Here is a 17,731-nt window from a genome sequence, read left to right as displayed (position 1 = left end):
ATTATACCACAGGGAAATTATTGAGAAGTAACTATTTTTGGCATATGCGCTATTTTAAGGAAGGGCACACACTTATACGTGGGTATTTGGGAACATACCTAACATTTCAGGCAGGTAGAAATTATGTAGATATAAAACTATAATGTAAAAACTCCCTCAGAGGGATTCACTCCAGAATGAAATTTCATAGAACGTTTTGTTTTCTTTTTTGTTTTTATTCGTTTCTAGCACAAAAATCCCCAAATTCTTCTCTAGTCGCCTTTCTAAATATCTAAATCATTGGAGTATATGTCTATTCGTATATATTAATGGAATAAATTCTTTCAATTAAAAAAATTCTGTGTCTCAAAAAGGCTTAATCTATACATAAAAAATAGAAATTGAGCTGCTCTATGCATTATAAAGTAATATAAGGCACTCTCATTTATCTCCGGATGGATTCTTTCTTTTCATTCAAGAAGATGACTTTTAGGCAGGAACTCTAATGTGCAAACATCATCACAAGTTCACTGGCATTAATTCACAGGCCAACTGGAAATGAGAATATGAACATGTCCGAGTGAACACTTGGCAAAGGACGCTGGAAGGAGCAGTGCACAGGGATGGAATGGGCTTGTGGATCATGCCCGAGGATAAAGGACTTAACATACCAGAAGCAGGTACAAATATACAGTAACTGGGAAAATGAAATAATGCCTGAGAAAACAATAAAAAGAGCTAAGAAAACATTACAGAAGAAACACAGCGCATTCAACAAACCAACAGGAAAAATATTCCGTAACTTTACACAGAAATTGCATTTATTTGTAATGTGGACTTCGAAAGGTCAATACTTTCATTTTCTCTTCTCTTTCTTTGCTCTTTCTCCATATAAATATTCATTTGCAGAGGTACATGTTATTATGCATTTAAACAACACGTCTGGACCATCGATGCAAAGAGATGGAATTCTAAGTAGCTAAGGGGAATGCTTGGTATTACCGTGAGCCCCATCCAGCTACAGGGAGAAACGTCCCACTTATTGCAGACAGGAAATGAGACAAACCACACAGCACAAGGGGATATGCCCAAGGTCCAGGTGGTGATTGTATACCTTAATGTACGACTGGACGGAGTGGTCCAGCTGCTCCTCATGGCACTTGGCCACAATGTCGGTCAGAACCCTGGAAAAACAAAACTGTTCAGTGGCCTTTCTGGAGAAGGCAGGAACATACCACTCGGTTTAGCACTGGAGTGTTTGGTAAACTGGGTATTTAATAGGTACCGAATGAATGCACGAACCAATTTCAGACTCCCCCTCCCTTCTGATCCCCCAATATCCGTATTACCTGTTAACTATCTCCAGCCTTGACATCTCTAAACACTAAGGTACAAGGAATATCTTATGGCTGCAAAATCACACTGGAGACTGTTACGGCTTGCATGTTTGATGACACTGTCTTCTTAGAAAAAAGATCATTTTTGGTACCTGCTTAAAATTTAAGACTTTTAGCCTCTCATTATCATAGTCCTAAAAGCCCTAAAGAGGGCTTCTGTCAAAAGCAATTAGGTTAAGATGCAGGGTTTTGTTTTTTATTTCCCTCCGTAGCTGGTGAAGTGTTTCTAGTAACAGTGGTGGTACTATTTTCACATTAAGGCCTCCCGCCGCCCCACGGCTGCTGTGTTTGGAATGTCTTGAAATTTCAGCATAGTTAGGAGTCTTGTTCACGAAGACCCGTATATTCACATTGCAAAGAGCCTCAACTGAAGGCACAGTTGGGGACTTTTAATCTGGGTCCAGAACTGGCTGCGGTGGGACTGTTAGACATACTTCAATTTTCCAGAGCTTCAGGGCCTTACTTTAAAAACGAGGCTAAAGACCCTCATTCTGAAAGAGGTTAATAATATGCTTGTGAGTTTGGAAAGCTCTGGACACATTTCAATGTCAAGAGTAATTTTTTTCCCAGAATTCTGTGACTAATACGTTTTTTAAAAAAATGAACATTAGACATATATGATACTTTAATTTAAAACAGTATCTCTACAGAGAGGAAATTAGGATCATCAAGTCACTAGATGGATTAGTAATGTCGGAAGAATGTAGTATAGACAATTTTAAAGAGAGGACGATTAAAGAAAAATTAAAAAAAAATCTAGTGTGAATGTGGAGCGGTACAGCCACTCTGGGAAACAATTCAGTATTTTCTTAAAAACTGCACATGCAACTATCATATAACCCAGCAGTGGCATCAGGCTTTTATCTCAGAGAAATAAAAACTTGTGTTCACCTAAAATCTACCGCAAACTGGAAAAAACCCAGATGTCCTTCCTATCTATTATCTATCTATCTATCTATCTATCTATCTATCTATCTATCTATCGTCTATCTGTCTATCTATCTAAAATTTTAACAGACTAGTCGTTACCAGGGCTAAGGGGTGGGGGCTGGGGACAAGAGGGAACTCACTGTGTGTATAAAGGGCATCCGTGGTGATGGAAACGTCCCCTATCCTGTTTCTATCAATTTCAATATTCTGGTAGTGATACGAAGCTATAGTTTTGCAAGATGCTGCCATTGGTAAACTGGGTGAAGGGAACATGGGATCTCTCTGCATTATTTCTCACGACTGCATGCAAATCTATAATGATCTCAAAATAAAAAGCTTAATTAAAAAACAAGAAAATTTTAAAAAACTGGTCTAGAGCTGTATCTAAATGATAATAACGGATTTGAAGGCAAGAACTCAAGAGTGTAAAAGTACTTAAAATTTGAGACGTGGTCAAGTGAAATGCAAGCTTGCCCAAATAGGGGCTGTTCGGTTATCATCACAATTTTGTGTAATCACGGACTCTCAGATCTCTTCTCCTAAGACCGCAGGAGAGATACCTGGTCACAGTTGTACTTATTTCGTCTTCTTCATTCTGTACCAGCACCTTGAAGAGCTGATTCAAGATTATAGGCAGAAAACTCATGATTGCGTGGATCTTGTCCACATTCAGTAAGTTCTGTGGAAAATTGGTAGGAGAAAAAGGGGCACCGATTAAATTAAAAGCACGTTCTGCTGATGTGTTTCAGAACTCAAATATGAATACCCTAGCCCACCTTTATCTGGCTTTATTCTTCATTGCTCCTTACCATGGCACACGGTATGGGGACATAGTTGCAGGGATCCGATATGCAATTATCTAATTTGAAATCAATTGATTCTGATTTTCAAATATTTTGATTTTGGAAAAAAAACCTGACATTTGCTTGTTTTGTAAATCACAGGCAGAAACTGTTTAGGAATTGAGAAATAACCATGCGCTCTCTGAATTGATACGGCATTTAAAAATCGTCGATGGTAACTAGCTCTTAGTTTGCTACTGTTTGGAAACTGTCAAGGCCTCTTTTGCCCATTTCTGCCCTGGAGACATGGAAACTATTTGCATGTTGTGTTACCTTACAAGAGCGGATGAAATTCGAGGTAGGTGACTGAGACATATCTTTCTCTCTTTTTTGGCACTGTCGGAAAAATGCATTCACATGGGGATCCTGAAACAGCAAAGAAAGTGTTTATTTCTGATGACGCATAAGCTGTATAGCAATTATGGTGATGGAGGGTATTTCTGGAGGACAGATGCCTCGGTGAGCAGGTGCTTATCAAGGAGTTAAGTGATGGCTTTATAAGTGTGCTTTTCTTCTCGGCCACATGACAGTGGCTGGAAAAGCACTTCCTCTGGCTCTTTCCTCCCCCTTAAAAAAAAAAAATTGCCTTCTTTCATCTTCCTGTTTTTTCCACAGACTTTAATGTATTTTTCTTACATATTTCTTAACACACATGAGAAAATGTACTCTTAATATACACAGGGATATTTTCAGCCTTAAAATGCCTGAGCTAGTAAAAAATTAGGAAGTTCTCATTAACCTGATGAGATAAAACTGATTTGTTATGGGTTGAATTGTGTCCTCCCACAATCCGTATGTTGAAGTCCTAACTGCCGGTACCTCGGAATGTAACCATATAAAGACAAGGTCTTTAAAGAGATAATTATGTTAAAATGAGACAGTAGGGTGGACCTAGTCCAAAATGATTGATGCCTCCATAAAAGAGGAAATTTAGGGGCCCCTGGGTGGCTCCGTGGGTTAAGCGTCTGACCCTTGATTTCAGCTCAGGTCTTGATTTCAGGGTCACGAGTTCAAGACCCGCATTGGGCTCTAGGCTGGGAATGGAGCCTACTTAAAAAAAAATAAAGGAGGAAATTTGGACACAGAGATAGACACCAGACATGTACTGGCATAGAGGAGAAAACTGTAAGAGGACCCAGCAAGAAGATGGCCACCTACAAGCCAAGAAGAGAGGCCTCAGAAGAAACCAACCCTGTTGACACCTTGATATTGGTCTTCTGGACCCCAGAAGGGTGAGAACATAAATTTCTGTTGTTTTAGCTGCCCAGTCTGTAGTATTTCGCTACAGCAGCCTGAGCAAATAATACGCCCTTCAATGCTATTTCCTCAAGAGGGTGGCACCTTAGAAATTCTCTAAGTTCTGAGCTGAGGGTCAGAGTCATATCATCAGAAAGTGAGACACAGACTTCTAGTGAGAATACACATTCTGGATATTTCTCTGGAATGTGTTGATTCTCGAAGGACATCTGAGATTTGGGTTTTCCTCAGTTCCGAGGTGTGTGTGTGTGTTTGATATTTTCAGTTTCATTTCATTTATTCATCTATTTGACAATTATTCGTTGAAAACTGACTATGTGTCAGGTCTTTGTCAGGCAGGAGGACAGTGTGGAGGCCCAGGAAAACCCAGTCCCTTCCTCTGTGGTCCTTCCATGATGCCAGGGAGACAGGCACCATACTGCCATGTCAACACATACCTTCTTGATCACAGGTAAGTGCTTCCCAGAAAAGCAGGGTGCCATGTGAGTGCACCAGATGACACATCATGTCTGAAGGGTCAGGGAATAGGAGAGGCTTCTTTGAGAAAGTGACATTTGAGGCAACGTCTGAAGGATGGGTGGGAGCTGACCAGTCTAACATGGGGAGGGGAGGAAGAGAGAGAGAGATAGCCTTCCTGACAGGAGGACTGAGTGTCGGAAGGGGAAGCTAAGCAGATGGAGGACACGGTGCGAGGGAGGGCCTGGGTGTTTGATCACTGAGGTAAATACTAGGCTTGATGAAGGACGAATATGTCCCGCCAGGGCGAGGAGCATGTGGGCGGTGGCAATGGATGCAGAGAAAGGTGAGCGGTGATGTCAGAGAGGGCTGTTGAGAAGAAAGCAGCTGGACGTGTGAGGACACAGGTTGATATTCTGAGGTATATGAAGACAGAACTGGGTGGGGAAGGACCATCTTATGGGACTTGAGGAGATCGGGTAGAGGACTGGGGAAGAGGCCTCAATTTGGCTTGAGGCACCAGAGGCTACCGAGAAAAATTCTGACCCAATATATATGGGAAACCTAGATGATCTCATTCCTCTTAGCAAGCGAGTATTAGTAACCCACTGAATTTAAGAAAGGAGAAATACATAGTTTGTGTGCTTAATGGTTTGCTTTGTACTTTATACTTGGTATCACGAAAGTCCTCATACTGGTAAAATCAGCTGTCTCGCAGTGCAAGGGCTGGGTCCGTGGTAATTTAGCAATGGCAGTGATAACATTTGTGCAGCATTTTGCAGTTTCTGAGATGTTTTCACATGCGGTTTCTCATTTTGATCCTTCCCACAACCTTAGGCAGATTTTATTGTCACCGTTTTTCTGATGACAAATTAAGGACCGCAGGGGTGAGATAACTTCTGCAGGATACTGAGAAAGAACTTGGCCTAGAAGGCTCTCCAGCGCAGTTCTGCGACCTCATGGCCTGCCCATCAGCATCACCCGGTAGGCACTGGGAATCAGAGTTAGTTTTTTTTTTTTTTTTAAGATTCTATTTATTTATTTGACAGAGAGCGAGCGAGAGCACAAGCAGGGGGAGCGGCAGGCAGAGGGAGAGGGAGAGGCAGGCTCCCACTGACCAGGGAGCATGAAGCGGGACTTGATCCCAGGACTCTGGGATCATGACCTGAGCCGAAGGCAGACGTTTGACAGACTGAGCCAGCCAGGCGCCCTCAGATTTAGTTTTGAGGTAACGATCCAAAGGCTTTCATGTTGACCTTTCCCATTTTTAACACTTGGGTGTTGTCCGTGGAAGCAAACCATATTTCCAGGGGGGCGTCATCCTGAAACATGCACGTCGGGTATTCTAGGCCGCAGTGTTATGGCCCCAGGGCTGAAGGGCTGGGGCATTCTATGTCTCCTGGCAGGGGCATAACGTTAGGCTGCAGCCATTCTTCCTTTGCAGTTCTCAGTCCCCTGCTCCTCTGACAACTTGGGAAATGGTGAGTCCCCTCCTCTAAATACAAGACCCCCTGACGATTCTCTGCGTCAGAGCAGATGCCGAGATTTCAGGACACGCGCTCACCTGAGTGTTCACTGTGGATACCACAAACGTCGATACTTTGAAGAGTGGTTTGCCACCGTCGACCCACTTAATGTCACTCCCACCATGCTGTAAAAAAGAGCGTGTTACTGTCACTGTGGCCATTGGAGAAAAGCAAATAAACAGGTTATTTAGCGTATGTTAACTTGCCATCCTGATCCATTCCCCTTCCATGACTCTAGAGATGCAAAATAGAAGAAAATGCAAAGACATCTGGCAATTTTGGTGAGGGGGACCAAGGTGATATCAGGGGGCCATTCCAATGGATCATTTCTACCAGCCATTAACGCAACAAGACCTTTGAAACATTGTAGGTCCACAACTCTTCACTACAATGGAGGCATAGACTACAGTCCCTGGGTTCATTTAAATAGCAGACAGAAGATAACCTCATGCCATTTAGCTCACGCATTTTTTTTCTCTTAAATTATACATCACTCCATACCTTTCCACTTGCAGCGTCTTGAAAGCTTAAATAATTAGGAGGCAGGCTTGTTGCTATTGGGATATTGTATTCTTGAGAAGCCATCTGATCCTGTTTCAACAGGGGAAGCCAAGCATAGCCAACTGTGCAAAGGGAGAACAAAGAGAAAACCTGAGTACAAACGTCCGTGGTGAGGAGTAAAACCAAAGTTATTTGTCACTTACGAATAGCAAACCTCACTAAAAAAATTTAATACATGGGAGCTTTAAAATACTCTCCAGTTCAAGTCACACAGATGACACGTAACGCTGTCTCCGATCGCGTCCTGTCAGTACCTGATGTTTCCAGCGTCTCCTTTTTCTTGGCATTAGCCTTGGCATTTATGTCACAAGTGACGTGATAAAAAGAAAACAAAATATGGTGCTTCTCATGGAGCTGTGTCGGTAGCTCGATTTTCACCTGCAAGGAGAGAGAAGAGCCGGACTGGGATGAAACTCATTTGCCCCGGGTTAGGGTAAGACAAAAAGCATTGGCGCCTTGGCCTTCTAAAAATTCTTTCACTGAAACCAAGCACCACGTTTCATGGTTATAATGTGTTAGAAGCACCGATTTCACTCTCCATGAATATCCGTCCTGCTGGCAGTCATGTGTCAAGGGGCTGATAGTTTTATTGTGGTGGGTGATGATAATTTGGAATGCCTGGTATTTGTCATTTGATAATGTATGCTAGTGGAGAATGGATTAAACACACACACACACACACACACACACACACACACACACACACACACTTACACACACAGAGACCAACTGTAGGGTGTAAATAGGCACAAATGGAAGAACCTATCAGCAAGGAACACACACTGAGGGAACTGAGCCCTTGCGTGTGTGCATCGGCCAGTGCACGAGCATTGCTTGGGAGCTCATCACAAATGCACCATCTTGGACACTGCCCCAGATGCGTGCAAATGGAATCTGCATTTTAATGTGATTCCCAGGCGACTCATAGGCACCGTGTTGAGAAACATGGCCGCAGGGAACTATGTAACATAAGCACGGAATCAATCCCTTTTTAAAAATAGCAAAAAAATAGATGAAATGTGTTATTGTGGTAGCCAGGTAATGAGCTGTTTTGTGAGGACGCCATGTTGTAGCTACATAAAGAATGCTTCCGAATAAATACAAAACATTAAGTTGATATATGTTAAAAATAGACGTAATGAGGAGCCTACTCCATATTCTTAAAAAAGAAATGTTCTGACACCATCTCTATTTTATAGTGCTCTCCAGTTTCCAAACCTCCGAAACATACGTTGTGAAGTAGGATGATAAAGAGGTGAGAGATGGTACAGGGCTTTGACTCACTAGGAGTTTGCGGTCTAGTCAGTAATAGAATCTTCCAGGACGAGAAACCATGTTTTTGTAACTACTTCCTGCTGGAATTCCAGGATCCCGTGCAGGTAAGCGGCATTCCACTCAATATCAGCAGCTAGGTGGTTTCCAGAATGGTCATGCAATGAGGGGTTGGAAAACCACGCAAATCATCTTCCAGCTTCTTTACTAGACTCTGTGCATCTACGTGTCTAGCACGTATTTTCACAGTGTTCAGGAAAGGATTTATTCCATTGATTTTCAAAATGGTATGCCTGGAACAGCAGCATCAGCATCGTCTGGAAACTTGTTCTAACACATATCATGCCAGTTTTCAGGCCCCATTTCAGACATACGGAATCCAAAAATCTGCGGCGGGTTACCGTCATCTGTGTTGTAACAAGCCTTCTGGGTGATTCCGGGTGCTGACTGGTAAACTTGGAGAACGTTTCAATTAGAATGGTTTACAAGCTTACACATTCTTTACATAGCAGTCTGCTAACCTGGTAACAAAGGCCGATGTACATTTAAGAATATAGAATAATTAGCCATGTACCAGAAAGAAATTTTGTTTTTGCTTTTTTAGCCAACAAAAAGAGCATATGGGAATGCAATACGTTCTCCAGAATTCCAGTTAACTATGAACGCAAACATCCTTCACTTAAATACTGCAAATATTTACATTATAACAGCGCCTTCAAAGAATTTGTATTAATTTTTGCAATTGATGTAACCTTAACTTTTGAGTCTGTACTGCAGAGTTCACTGAGCTTTTATTATATACATGTTCTCCTGTGGACTAGTGCATGGCTTTTGTAAGAATTCCAGGAAACACATGCGAGCAAGAGAGATTAAAAGCCAGGGTTAACAGTGAGAATATCTTAAAAAAAAAAAAAGTCTTCTATGTCTATAGCGAATTCATCTTTCAGAGGGGCTTTTCCAAGGGGTCATAAATATTCTATAACATGGTGATAGCCTTTTACCTTTTTTTTTTTGTTTTCATCTTCTGTCCTGAATTTATAGGGAACAAAGTTTAAGAGCATTAAACAGATGTGGAGGAGGGAGATAAGGTCAAGGGAGGTCTGTGGTTTCACGGAGCTCCTTTAATTAGTTTTAAAACGATTGATGTGGAATAAGGTGTGGTAGGCAGAATGAGAGCCTCACGAAGATGTCCTCCCTGCCCTAATCTCCAGAATCTGTGTACAGGGTAAAAGGGAATTGCAAAAGTGATGAAATTAAGGATTTTAAAATGGAAAGATTATGTAGGATTACCATGGGCGCCCACTGTCATCACAAATTTCTTATCAGAGGAAAGTCACAGTCAGAGATGCAAGAAGGGAAGCGGAGGGCAGAGTGAGGAAACTTCTGGAAGAGGGTCACCAGCCAAGGCCTGCGGAAGCCTCTAGAAGCTGGAAAGGGCGAGGTGAGGAGTCTCCCCTTAAACCTCCAGAAGGAATGCAGGTCTGCTGACACCTTGATTTCAGCCCTGAGGGACCCATTTCAGAGTTATGACCTCCAGAACTATAAGATAATGAGCACGGGCTTTTCTAAGCCACTAAACTGTGGTGGTTTCCCATAGCAGCTGTAGGAGACTCATGGAAAGATGTGATATTTTTAATGCCAGACACCTTACCAGCAGGTTGCATTAGTTCAGACCTTTGCGTTGTGGTCAGAAATGAAATTAAATCCCTAAGGCTTGTTTGTCTGAATCTATAACACAAGCTGACACCTGGAGAGTAATTTACCATTGGCCCGATTGGTTTTTTCACACGTCTCAGAGCAGAGTGCTAAAGCTTGAGGCTCCGGAGTCACGTGGCCTGGTCTGAATTCTGATTATTCCTTATTAGTGGTGTGCCCTTGGCAAAATTACTTCTCTGAGTCCCAGTTTCCTTATCCGTGAAACAGGAAGGCTAAGTTCATGTCAGTTTGACTGGGGCTAGTGGAATGCTCAAATAGCCAGCTGAACATTACTTCTGGATGTGCCTGTCAGGATGTTTCTCAAGAGATTAGCATTTGAATTTGAGGACTGAATGAAGCAGAAGGCCCTCCCCAGCATGGGTGCTCATCATCCAATCTGATGAGGGCCTGAAGAGAACAGAAAGGCAGAAGGCTGGATTCTCTCTCTGCCTGATTACTCGAACTAGAACGTTGATCTTTTCTGTCTGCCCCTTGTTCTCAGGCCTTCAGACCAGAACTGGAATCTACATCACAGCCTCACTGACTCTCAGGCCTTCGAACAATACCGCTGGCTTTCCTGGGTCTCAGGCTTGCAGATGGAAGATCATGGACTTCTTGTCTCCATAATGACGTGAGCCAGTATCTCATAATAAATCTACCCATCCGTATGTACGTATCTCCCCCTATTGGCTCTGTTTCTCTGGAGAACCCTGTGGGGATTGAGATGATGCATATATGGAGTGTAACAAGGGGCCTGGCACATAATAAGAGAATCTCAGGAGTTGGTCAGGGCAGGTCTTGTTCCACGCCACATTCAGAGATGATGGGATCCAAGATCACTAAAGTTCACCTAAGTCATAAGCCGTAGCATTGGCTCTCACTCTGTCTATTCCTATATTCTTTCCATTATGACATGAAATGCAGCTATTGCTTGGTAAAGCTACCTAACACTATCTTTATTATTTTGACTAGTGAAATAAAAGAAAAAAAACTATTCTCACTTGAAAAGAACGATACCATAAAAACATCGTATTTTTGAAGGGTGATCCTGTGCTAAAACATTCGGATTTGCAGCATAACTCTTGGAGCAACTGTCAATATGCTTTCTAAATTTCACTTCTGTAAATGTCAGCCAAGGCATGCTCTCAGTCTGAGATGTGGTCTAGAGAGAGTGTTTATCTTTGTGCATTACCTGACCCACTCACCCATCTTTTTAGGAGCTCCTGGGGGGGCAGTGGAGGCCTGGCCCTTACCTCATCAGAGAAATCCGGATTCTGGGAATGGTGCAGAACTGCTGTGTGGGCAGCTGAGGTGAAGAGAGGCCCTCCAGGTTTTCCATAAATACACTGTTTAAAAAGTTATGAGTTGAATGATTGTGAGTGTCTGAAATCAACTCCGAGCACAAAACAAGTCAGTCACAGGCTTAATTGACATCTAATTAACCTTGAACTTCTTTCACCTGCTGCCCTGTATTTCATATACCAGTGTGCTGCAGAAGAAAATCTGAAGGCTTTAATTCACCACGTAGCTGTTACACTGATCTGAATCAGTTCGTTTCCCAGCTTTTGATTACCAGGAGATAAGAGCTAAATTGTTCAATTCTGATTCCTGAAAGGTGGCTTCTTGAAGGGGCCCATGGTATCCAGCTCTGGTTTAGAGTTGGTTTAGAGGCAATCAGTCGTGGGTGACCACAAGGTTTGGTTGGACCCCAGCCCTTGACATGCCAGCTCCCAACCAAGAATGCTGAGCTAGAAGGATAGGGCTGGTTCCAGGCTCCACCATATTGCATTACTATTCTATCCTCGCCCTAGTCAAGCCAGGGGATGTCATATGGTACTTCCCAGGCACGCAGCTTCAAAGTTCCCTTAGCCCAAGGCTCAGGTTTCCTCTTCTGGAGTCTGTTGTATCTCTGCATGATCCTTTAGAAGGCAATGACATAGGAGACCCATACACCTGCTATTATTCCTCTTTGCTAGAATTTTCCCCATAAACACTGCACTAGTGTGACTGCTGTGCTTGCCGTCTGGTCATTGCCTTTGTTTGTTTGAAAATTCCATTTTGCTTTAATTTTTCTCTCCTGATGTTAACTGGCGTTACTGTAGAACTTGGAACCTGTGGAGACTGATAGCGGCTCAAGACTATTTTAAAGAACTCTTTCTCCCCTGCATGACTCATTCACTCAGACTGATTCTCCTTCTTCTGAATCACGCTACGAACCTTCTTGGTACAGAGAACACGACTGGTACCTGACAGAGTGCTTTAAAAGATTATCTCAGATAATGGTGGGGGTTGGTCAGAAATGGGCTTTGTCCTTTACTATTCCATCCCTCTGATTCATTGACAAGGGGGAAGATCAGGCCACAGGCCACTAAAAACAATTTCCCTCTCTCTTTAGGGGTTACTTTATGTGGTTTGAAGTCCCTAAAATAAAAACAGTCTGTATCAGAAATGAACTCTGAAAAATGACATCCAGTAGCACTTTTGGAGATTAAAAAGCACAGTTCATACAAACCTTGTAGTCTTATGGGTTTTATTAAATCATGTGATCACGACAGGGACCGACTTCCCGGAGCCATCTCCCCCCTCCTCGGGCAGCGGGCCACATGCTCCTTCCATGGACGTGAGCATCCCATGGGTCCGCGGCCCTAGCCACTGGGCCAGTATGCTGCAGCCCTTCGGCACCGGCCGCACGAAGGCCCAGGCCGGCTGGGATGTGGCATTTTAAGTCAAGTATGCTGGAGGCGGGCTCTTTGAAAAGGGCAGGCTTGCAGAGGGGAATCTTTGCATTCATTTCACACTAGAGTGGTTTCCTTTTTTCCAAGTCACGTAAAGCTAAGCAGAGCTATGAGACTGGCATTTCTAATAGATCCAGTTAATGATGGCTATTTAATCAGGTGCATTTTAGGAAATCTAACGCAAATGTATTGACTTGCTGCTCTTCCAATCACAGTCAAATAAAAAGCTCCTTGGTGGTGAGGAGAACCTATGCACCTGCTTTCCCCCTGGGTGTCCGTATCCCCTTGTGGACTTGGCTCACCTTCACGGGCTTGGCACCTTCTTCGTCAGAATTTTTGAATTCAATGCACACGGTTATATTTCGAGCCTGAAATTACAGAGGGGAAAATGGAAATTGTAATTTCTTGTTAAATAACACCAAAAAAAAAAAAAAAAATCCGAGTGTCTAAAATAAGTAGCTTCTAATTAAATCTGAAAAATGTAGAATACCCAACCCTTTCTTATGATATAACCACAGTACTCAGAAATAGCAGAAGGACTTGGAGATATTATTTAAAAGGGAAGAAAAAACTCACATCAAAAGGAAGCAGATATGCTATTTTCAGAGTATCTTAAGAAACTACAAAAAAAGAAGTCGAGAACAAAATAATTTAGGGCTGATTTTAGAAAGGATTGTTAATATGTTATAAAATTATGTATCCTTAAACACTTTTAAGGTGAAACTCATCACTGCCCCTTATTAAGCACGTTCTGCAAATGGAATTTTATTCCAAAGTGCTGACCTATGATAATTTGTATTTGAACTTTCAAGAACCTGTCTTAATATGACCTTGGTAGGGTGCAGAGACAGCACATCTCAGAAACAGACCATACCTTGTTGAAACATTTCTGGCTATCATACTTGAGGTGCCTGGGGTAAACGTAAATTTGATTTTTGTATACTCTGTAAGGACGGCAATACTTTGTTGAGTCGTAAATAAATTCTTCCACCTCGACTGTGGGTTCTGGTTGAGCTGTCACATCGAAAGGCTTGACAGGGATAAAGGACGATGTTACACAGTCTTTAAAAATCAAAAAATAAAAGTTTGTCATTTAATGTGATTGTTTAAGGTGAACAATACTTAACATATTTTAAAATGAATCCACTCGAAATAGAACTCTGTATTTGCAAAGGAATTTATGTTAAATTCAGCAAGCCTGAAAAAGTTGCAGGAGGTAGAGATGATAGGTACTCAAGCCATTTAATATCAAAATTGATGTCTCAAAAATTGGTAAATCTTTTGGATGGATTTATAACTACTTTATTTTTGCATTAAGCTTCATATGAAAACTAAATTTTAGCTAATGAGTCTCTGAGCACACTAACCAGGTATTCTAAGATAAGGATTAACCCACTGGCCTTTACCTAACATTATAAAAATAATACAGATATTGACAGAACAAAACTTTGTCCACTGGGTCTATTACGGATAGTACCTAATGGATTGATAGTAACTTTTCCTTATGGAATGATTTCACAATACAGGCCTGCAGCCCCCCTCTGCTTTATTTGATATAATTTATTCTATTTTTCTCTCCAGTTTTTACAATCTTGAAAAATCTAGCCTTGTTGGAACAGCCTAAGGAAAATAAAAAAGACAATTTGAAGTTTATAAATCAAAACTTCTGTCACTAAATAGCTTGGGGGCTGATGTTGTGGTCACTGGAAGACAGCAAGGCCTGCTACTTTCCTTTACCCCATCTGGAATTTTCCTGTGTTCAAAAGAGCAAAATGGTTAACTAAATATGCTTGGGAATCAGATTACAGGGTCCCCCCCCCAAAATCAATTGTAATATTTTTATTATATGTTCAAATTTCTCTAATGTCCTATAGTCATTTCAAAGAGAATATTTTAGCTTCCTCTTTTGTTATTTTTCTTTTCTGTAGGTAATAAAAGACAGACACATCCCACAAATCAGGTAGGGGAAATGGCTTAGTTTCTTCTCTGCTTTTCCACACCAATCAATATAAATGTGATTTGGAGCCATGGCTTAGGTTAGAATGCTCATTTTATTTCATATTAAGATGATTCGTAGAAAAAATATAAGAGTGAAAAACTTAATAGTGCTAATGGTAATTCAAATATCCTGTAGTAATCATCTGCTCTCTGGCTTTAGCTCGTTTTAGGATGCTTTACTCATTCTTTGCATCACTGAGAAAGTCACTAAAAGGGAGAATCAGAAGTAAAACAAAATAAACCAGTCTCGTCACTTAAATAAAAATTCTGAAATTCTTATTTAAAAGTTAATAAAAGCTCCTTCTAAAATTCATATTTTCACTGACATAAATAGGACTCTTGAAAAAGACACATGCTCCCTGTGTAATAACAGAGTCTAAAAATACTCCGGCAATAATTACAACGTGGCCACTTGGGTGGCTACCCATAGCATTCAGAGCAACCCTCTGGCACACAGTATGGGGGAACCAGCCCTGTATTTTGAGTCAGAGGAACTGGATAGAATATAAATTCTCCCATTATGGATTACTGGCTTATGAGTCTATCTGAACCTGACATTCCTCATTGACAACCTTTCAGGGTTTTGAGGATTAAATGACATAATTTAATACCTTGCAGGGTGCATGGTGCATCCCAGATAAACATTAATTTACACTGAATATGGTTCCTATCTTATCATAATTATAGCCTGTCTTAATGGAGAAATAAGAAGCCCCAAATTTCTGTAGGATAATGAATTCCATTTATCCCAAAATTTGAGAAAAAAAACTTGCAAGCAAGCTATTATGACTAACCAACTATCCAACCAACCAACCAACCAACCAACTAACTAAGCAACCAAAAGAACGCTAACTACAAGCAAACCATGACATCATCATCATACTTGGATGCTCCAAAGGAATGTTGTCAACAGCAATATCCAGGCTTCCAGGGATGGTCTGTGTTTTGCTTACTCTGTCAGCCCTGTGAAGGTAGGGAACAGAAACACACACACACACACACACACACACACACACACACTGAATTATTCTAGTAGTCAAGACGGGTCAACTGTAATTCTGACCTTTGATAAGAGGAAACAGTACTACCCTAAACAACCTTGTGAATGATTTTGTTGAGCTGGTTTTATCTTGAAAACTAAAATTTATGTAATATCACCAATCAAAATAGAAATCAGTGAGGGGTCAAGTTACAGATATCCTGAAGAATGTTTTAGGTTTATTTGCACCTTATTTCAAGGAACATTTATATAAATGGCCAAACGAGTATAGAAGTAAATATAGTAAATAGATTGTTTTTTGTTAAAAAAAGTTCTACCATTTGAACTGGTTTAAGTGACTTACTTTCCAGAAGATGCTTAAGAAGTCTCGAGAGCAAGGCTGTCTTTGCTGCAGTTGCTAAGCGGACAGTCTGCTTGTTCCCTCTTCACCAACAATCAAGGACAAGGAGCCTTCCCCTGATCTTAGTTCTTCTGCTATCTCCCTTCTTCGTGAATGTGTGCAGACACCTCTCACCACCTATCCCTGTCCCCACAATCACTCCAGTTCTCTCCCTCTCCACCAAAACCTTCTCACCTATCGTCCTTTTGTAGTAAGGTGAAAGTTCCTTGAACAGTTTCAAGCATTATCTCTTCTAGGAGACCTAACAGGTAGAATAATTATAATGGTGGGTCCAACCCAGCCCTTCCCAGCCTGTGAGAGCTGACTGTTAAATTTTCAATCCTGTGGGTGTCAGGGGAGTAAGAATTTAAGGTAAATTGCTTATCGTGAGAGATCTCATCACCACCAGAGGTTGAATGCATGATGATATATTTAAAAAATGCTGTGGCTTTCATAAAGTTTTTCTTCTTTTAACTTTCATCGTCCTTTCCAAAATGAAGTTGAATGACAGAAATAGTATGAATTACTGTATTCACAGCAATGAATTACTCTATGGAATTTCAAAACATAGTTCTAAAATTCCTTAACACTCCTCCTATTTAGAGGTGTCTCTATCTCCTTTCTTTGAATCTAGGCTGTGTGACAGCTTGACAGTATTATGGCAGAAATGTCACTGTGATGGTTTCAGGGTCCTGGTCTTCAGAAACTGGTAGTGATCATTTTCTGTCCCTTGGGACACTTATTCTTAGAAGCCAGCTATCCTTCCACGAGGAAGCCACAGTATTTCATGGAGAGGTTCGCATGGAGAAGAACCAAGGTCTCTTGTCCACAGTTCCAGCTGAGTTCCCAATCAACAGCCCATGTCAACTTGCCAGTCATTAAATGAGGCATCTTGAACACGGATCCTCTGGCTCCAGTTGACCTCTGCCAGCTGATGCCATGTGCAGAAGAGACAAGCTCTCCTCACCTGATCGTGTTCAAATTATGGACTCGGGAAAGTAAGTGATGGTATTCTTTTAAGCCACTAAGTTTTGGGGTGGTCTGTTACATGGCAATAATAGTTAACTGACATGGTTTAATGTTTCACACTCCTTCCATATAATTCTAGCAACTTACTCTTGTGTCATTCAGGCTTACGTGAGGGCATCTGTAAAGCATCTATTTTCTGGATTAGTTCGGACATTCAAGAATCAGTTAATCAAATACTGTTTATGCAGAGTTAATAAATCAATAGTAGCAATGTAGCTGATTCATGTTAATTTCAAGAGCATCCAAAACCCTTACCTTCTGTAATCTGACACCAGTTTTAGCAGGTCCTCTGTTGAAATCTTGCTACTTTCTTGTCTATACAATGGTGAAAATCTTGAGTCTCTGTCCACATTTCCCTGGTTGTCCTTAAATACTGATCTGAAAGAAAATATTTGTTCAGGTTGGCATTTGAAAATTGTTTTTACCACGTTGTGTTTTTAAGGTGACAAATGATTCAATTTCCCATTTGTAATGGAAGAAACTCCAGGAACTAATGGAATAAAAAAGACAAAAAAGCTTCTTAGACAAAAGTTTCATTTAAACACTATCTTTGTTATCTTTAATTCTTTATTTTCAATTCAATATCTACAAGGACAGCAGCCCATCTATATTACAACTACATTTATTTATGATTTAGTTAACATATCAAACCTTGGAGTATTAGGAGAGGAATAA

At 41.2% G+C, this 17,731-nt stretch overlaps 1 protein-coding gene across 5 annotated transcripts in view; it reads right to left on the bottom strand.

Moving 5' to 3' along the window:
* DOCK10 (dedicator of cytokinesis 10) overlaps positions 1-17,731 on the bottom strand; it is a 262,401-nt gene that overhangs the window by 61,216 nt on the left and 183,454 nt on the right. For all 5 annotated transcript variants that reach the window (XM_040639806.1, XM_040639813.1, XM_040639809.1 and 2 more), the window contains exons 15-25: positions 17,312-17,434; positions 15,532-15,611; positions 13,525-13,712; positions 12,953-13,018; positions 11,169-11,261; positions 7,203-7,326; positions 6,889-7,010; positions 6,426-6,512; positions 3,422-3,514; positions 2,867-2,985; positions 1,094-1,163 (exon numbers count right to left, since the gene is read on the bottom strand). In XM_040639806.1, coding sequence (XP_040495740.1) covers positions 1,094-1,163; positions 2,867-2,985; positions 3,422-3,514; positions 6,426-6,512; positions 6,889-7,010; positions 7,203-7,326; positions 11,169-11,261; positions 12,953-13,018; positions 13,525-13,712; positions 15,532-15,611; positions 17,312-17,434 — 1,165 coding nt within the window. The remainder of the gene's footprint in view (positions 1-1,093; positions 1,164-2,866; positions 2,986-3,421; positions 3,515-6,425; positions 6,513-6,888; positions 7,011-7,202; positions 7,327-11,168; positions 11,262-12,952; positions 13,019-13,524; positions 13,713-15,531; positions 15,612-17,311; positions 17,435-17,731) is intronic.

The sequence above is a fragment of the Ursus maritimus genome, unplaced genomic scaffold, assembly GCF_017311325.1.
Source record: "Ursus maritimus isolate PB19 unplaced genomic scaffold, ASM1731132v1 scaffold_1, whole genome shotgun sequence".
Classification (NCBI taxonomy): domain Eukaryota; kingdom Metazoa; phylum Chordata; class Mammalia; order Carnivora; family Ursidae; genus Ursus; species Ursus maritimus.
This window is presented reverse-complemented; position numbering and strand designations above follow the sequence as displayed.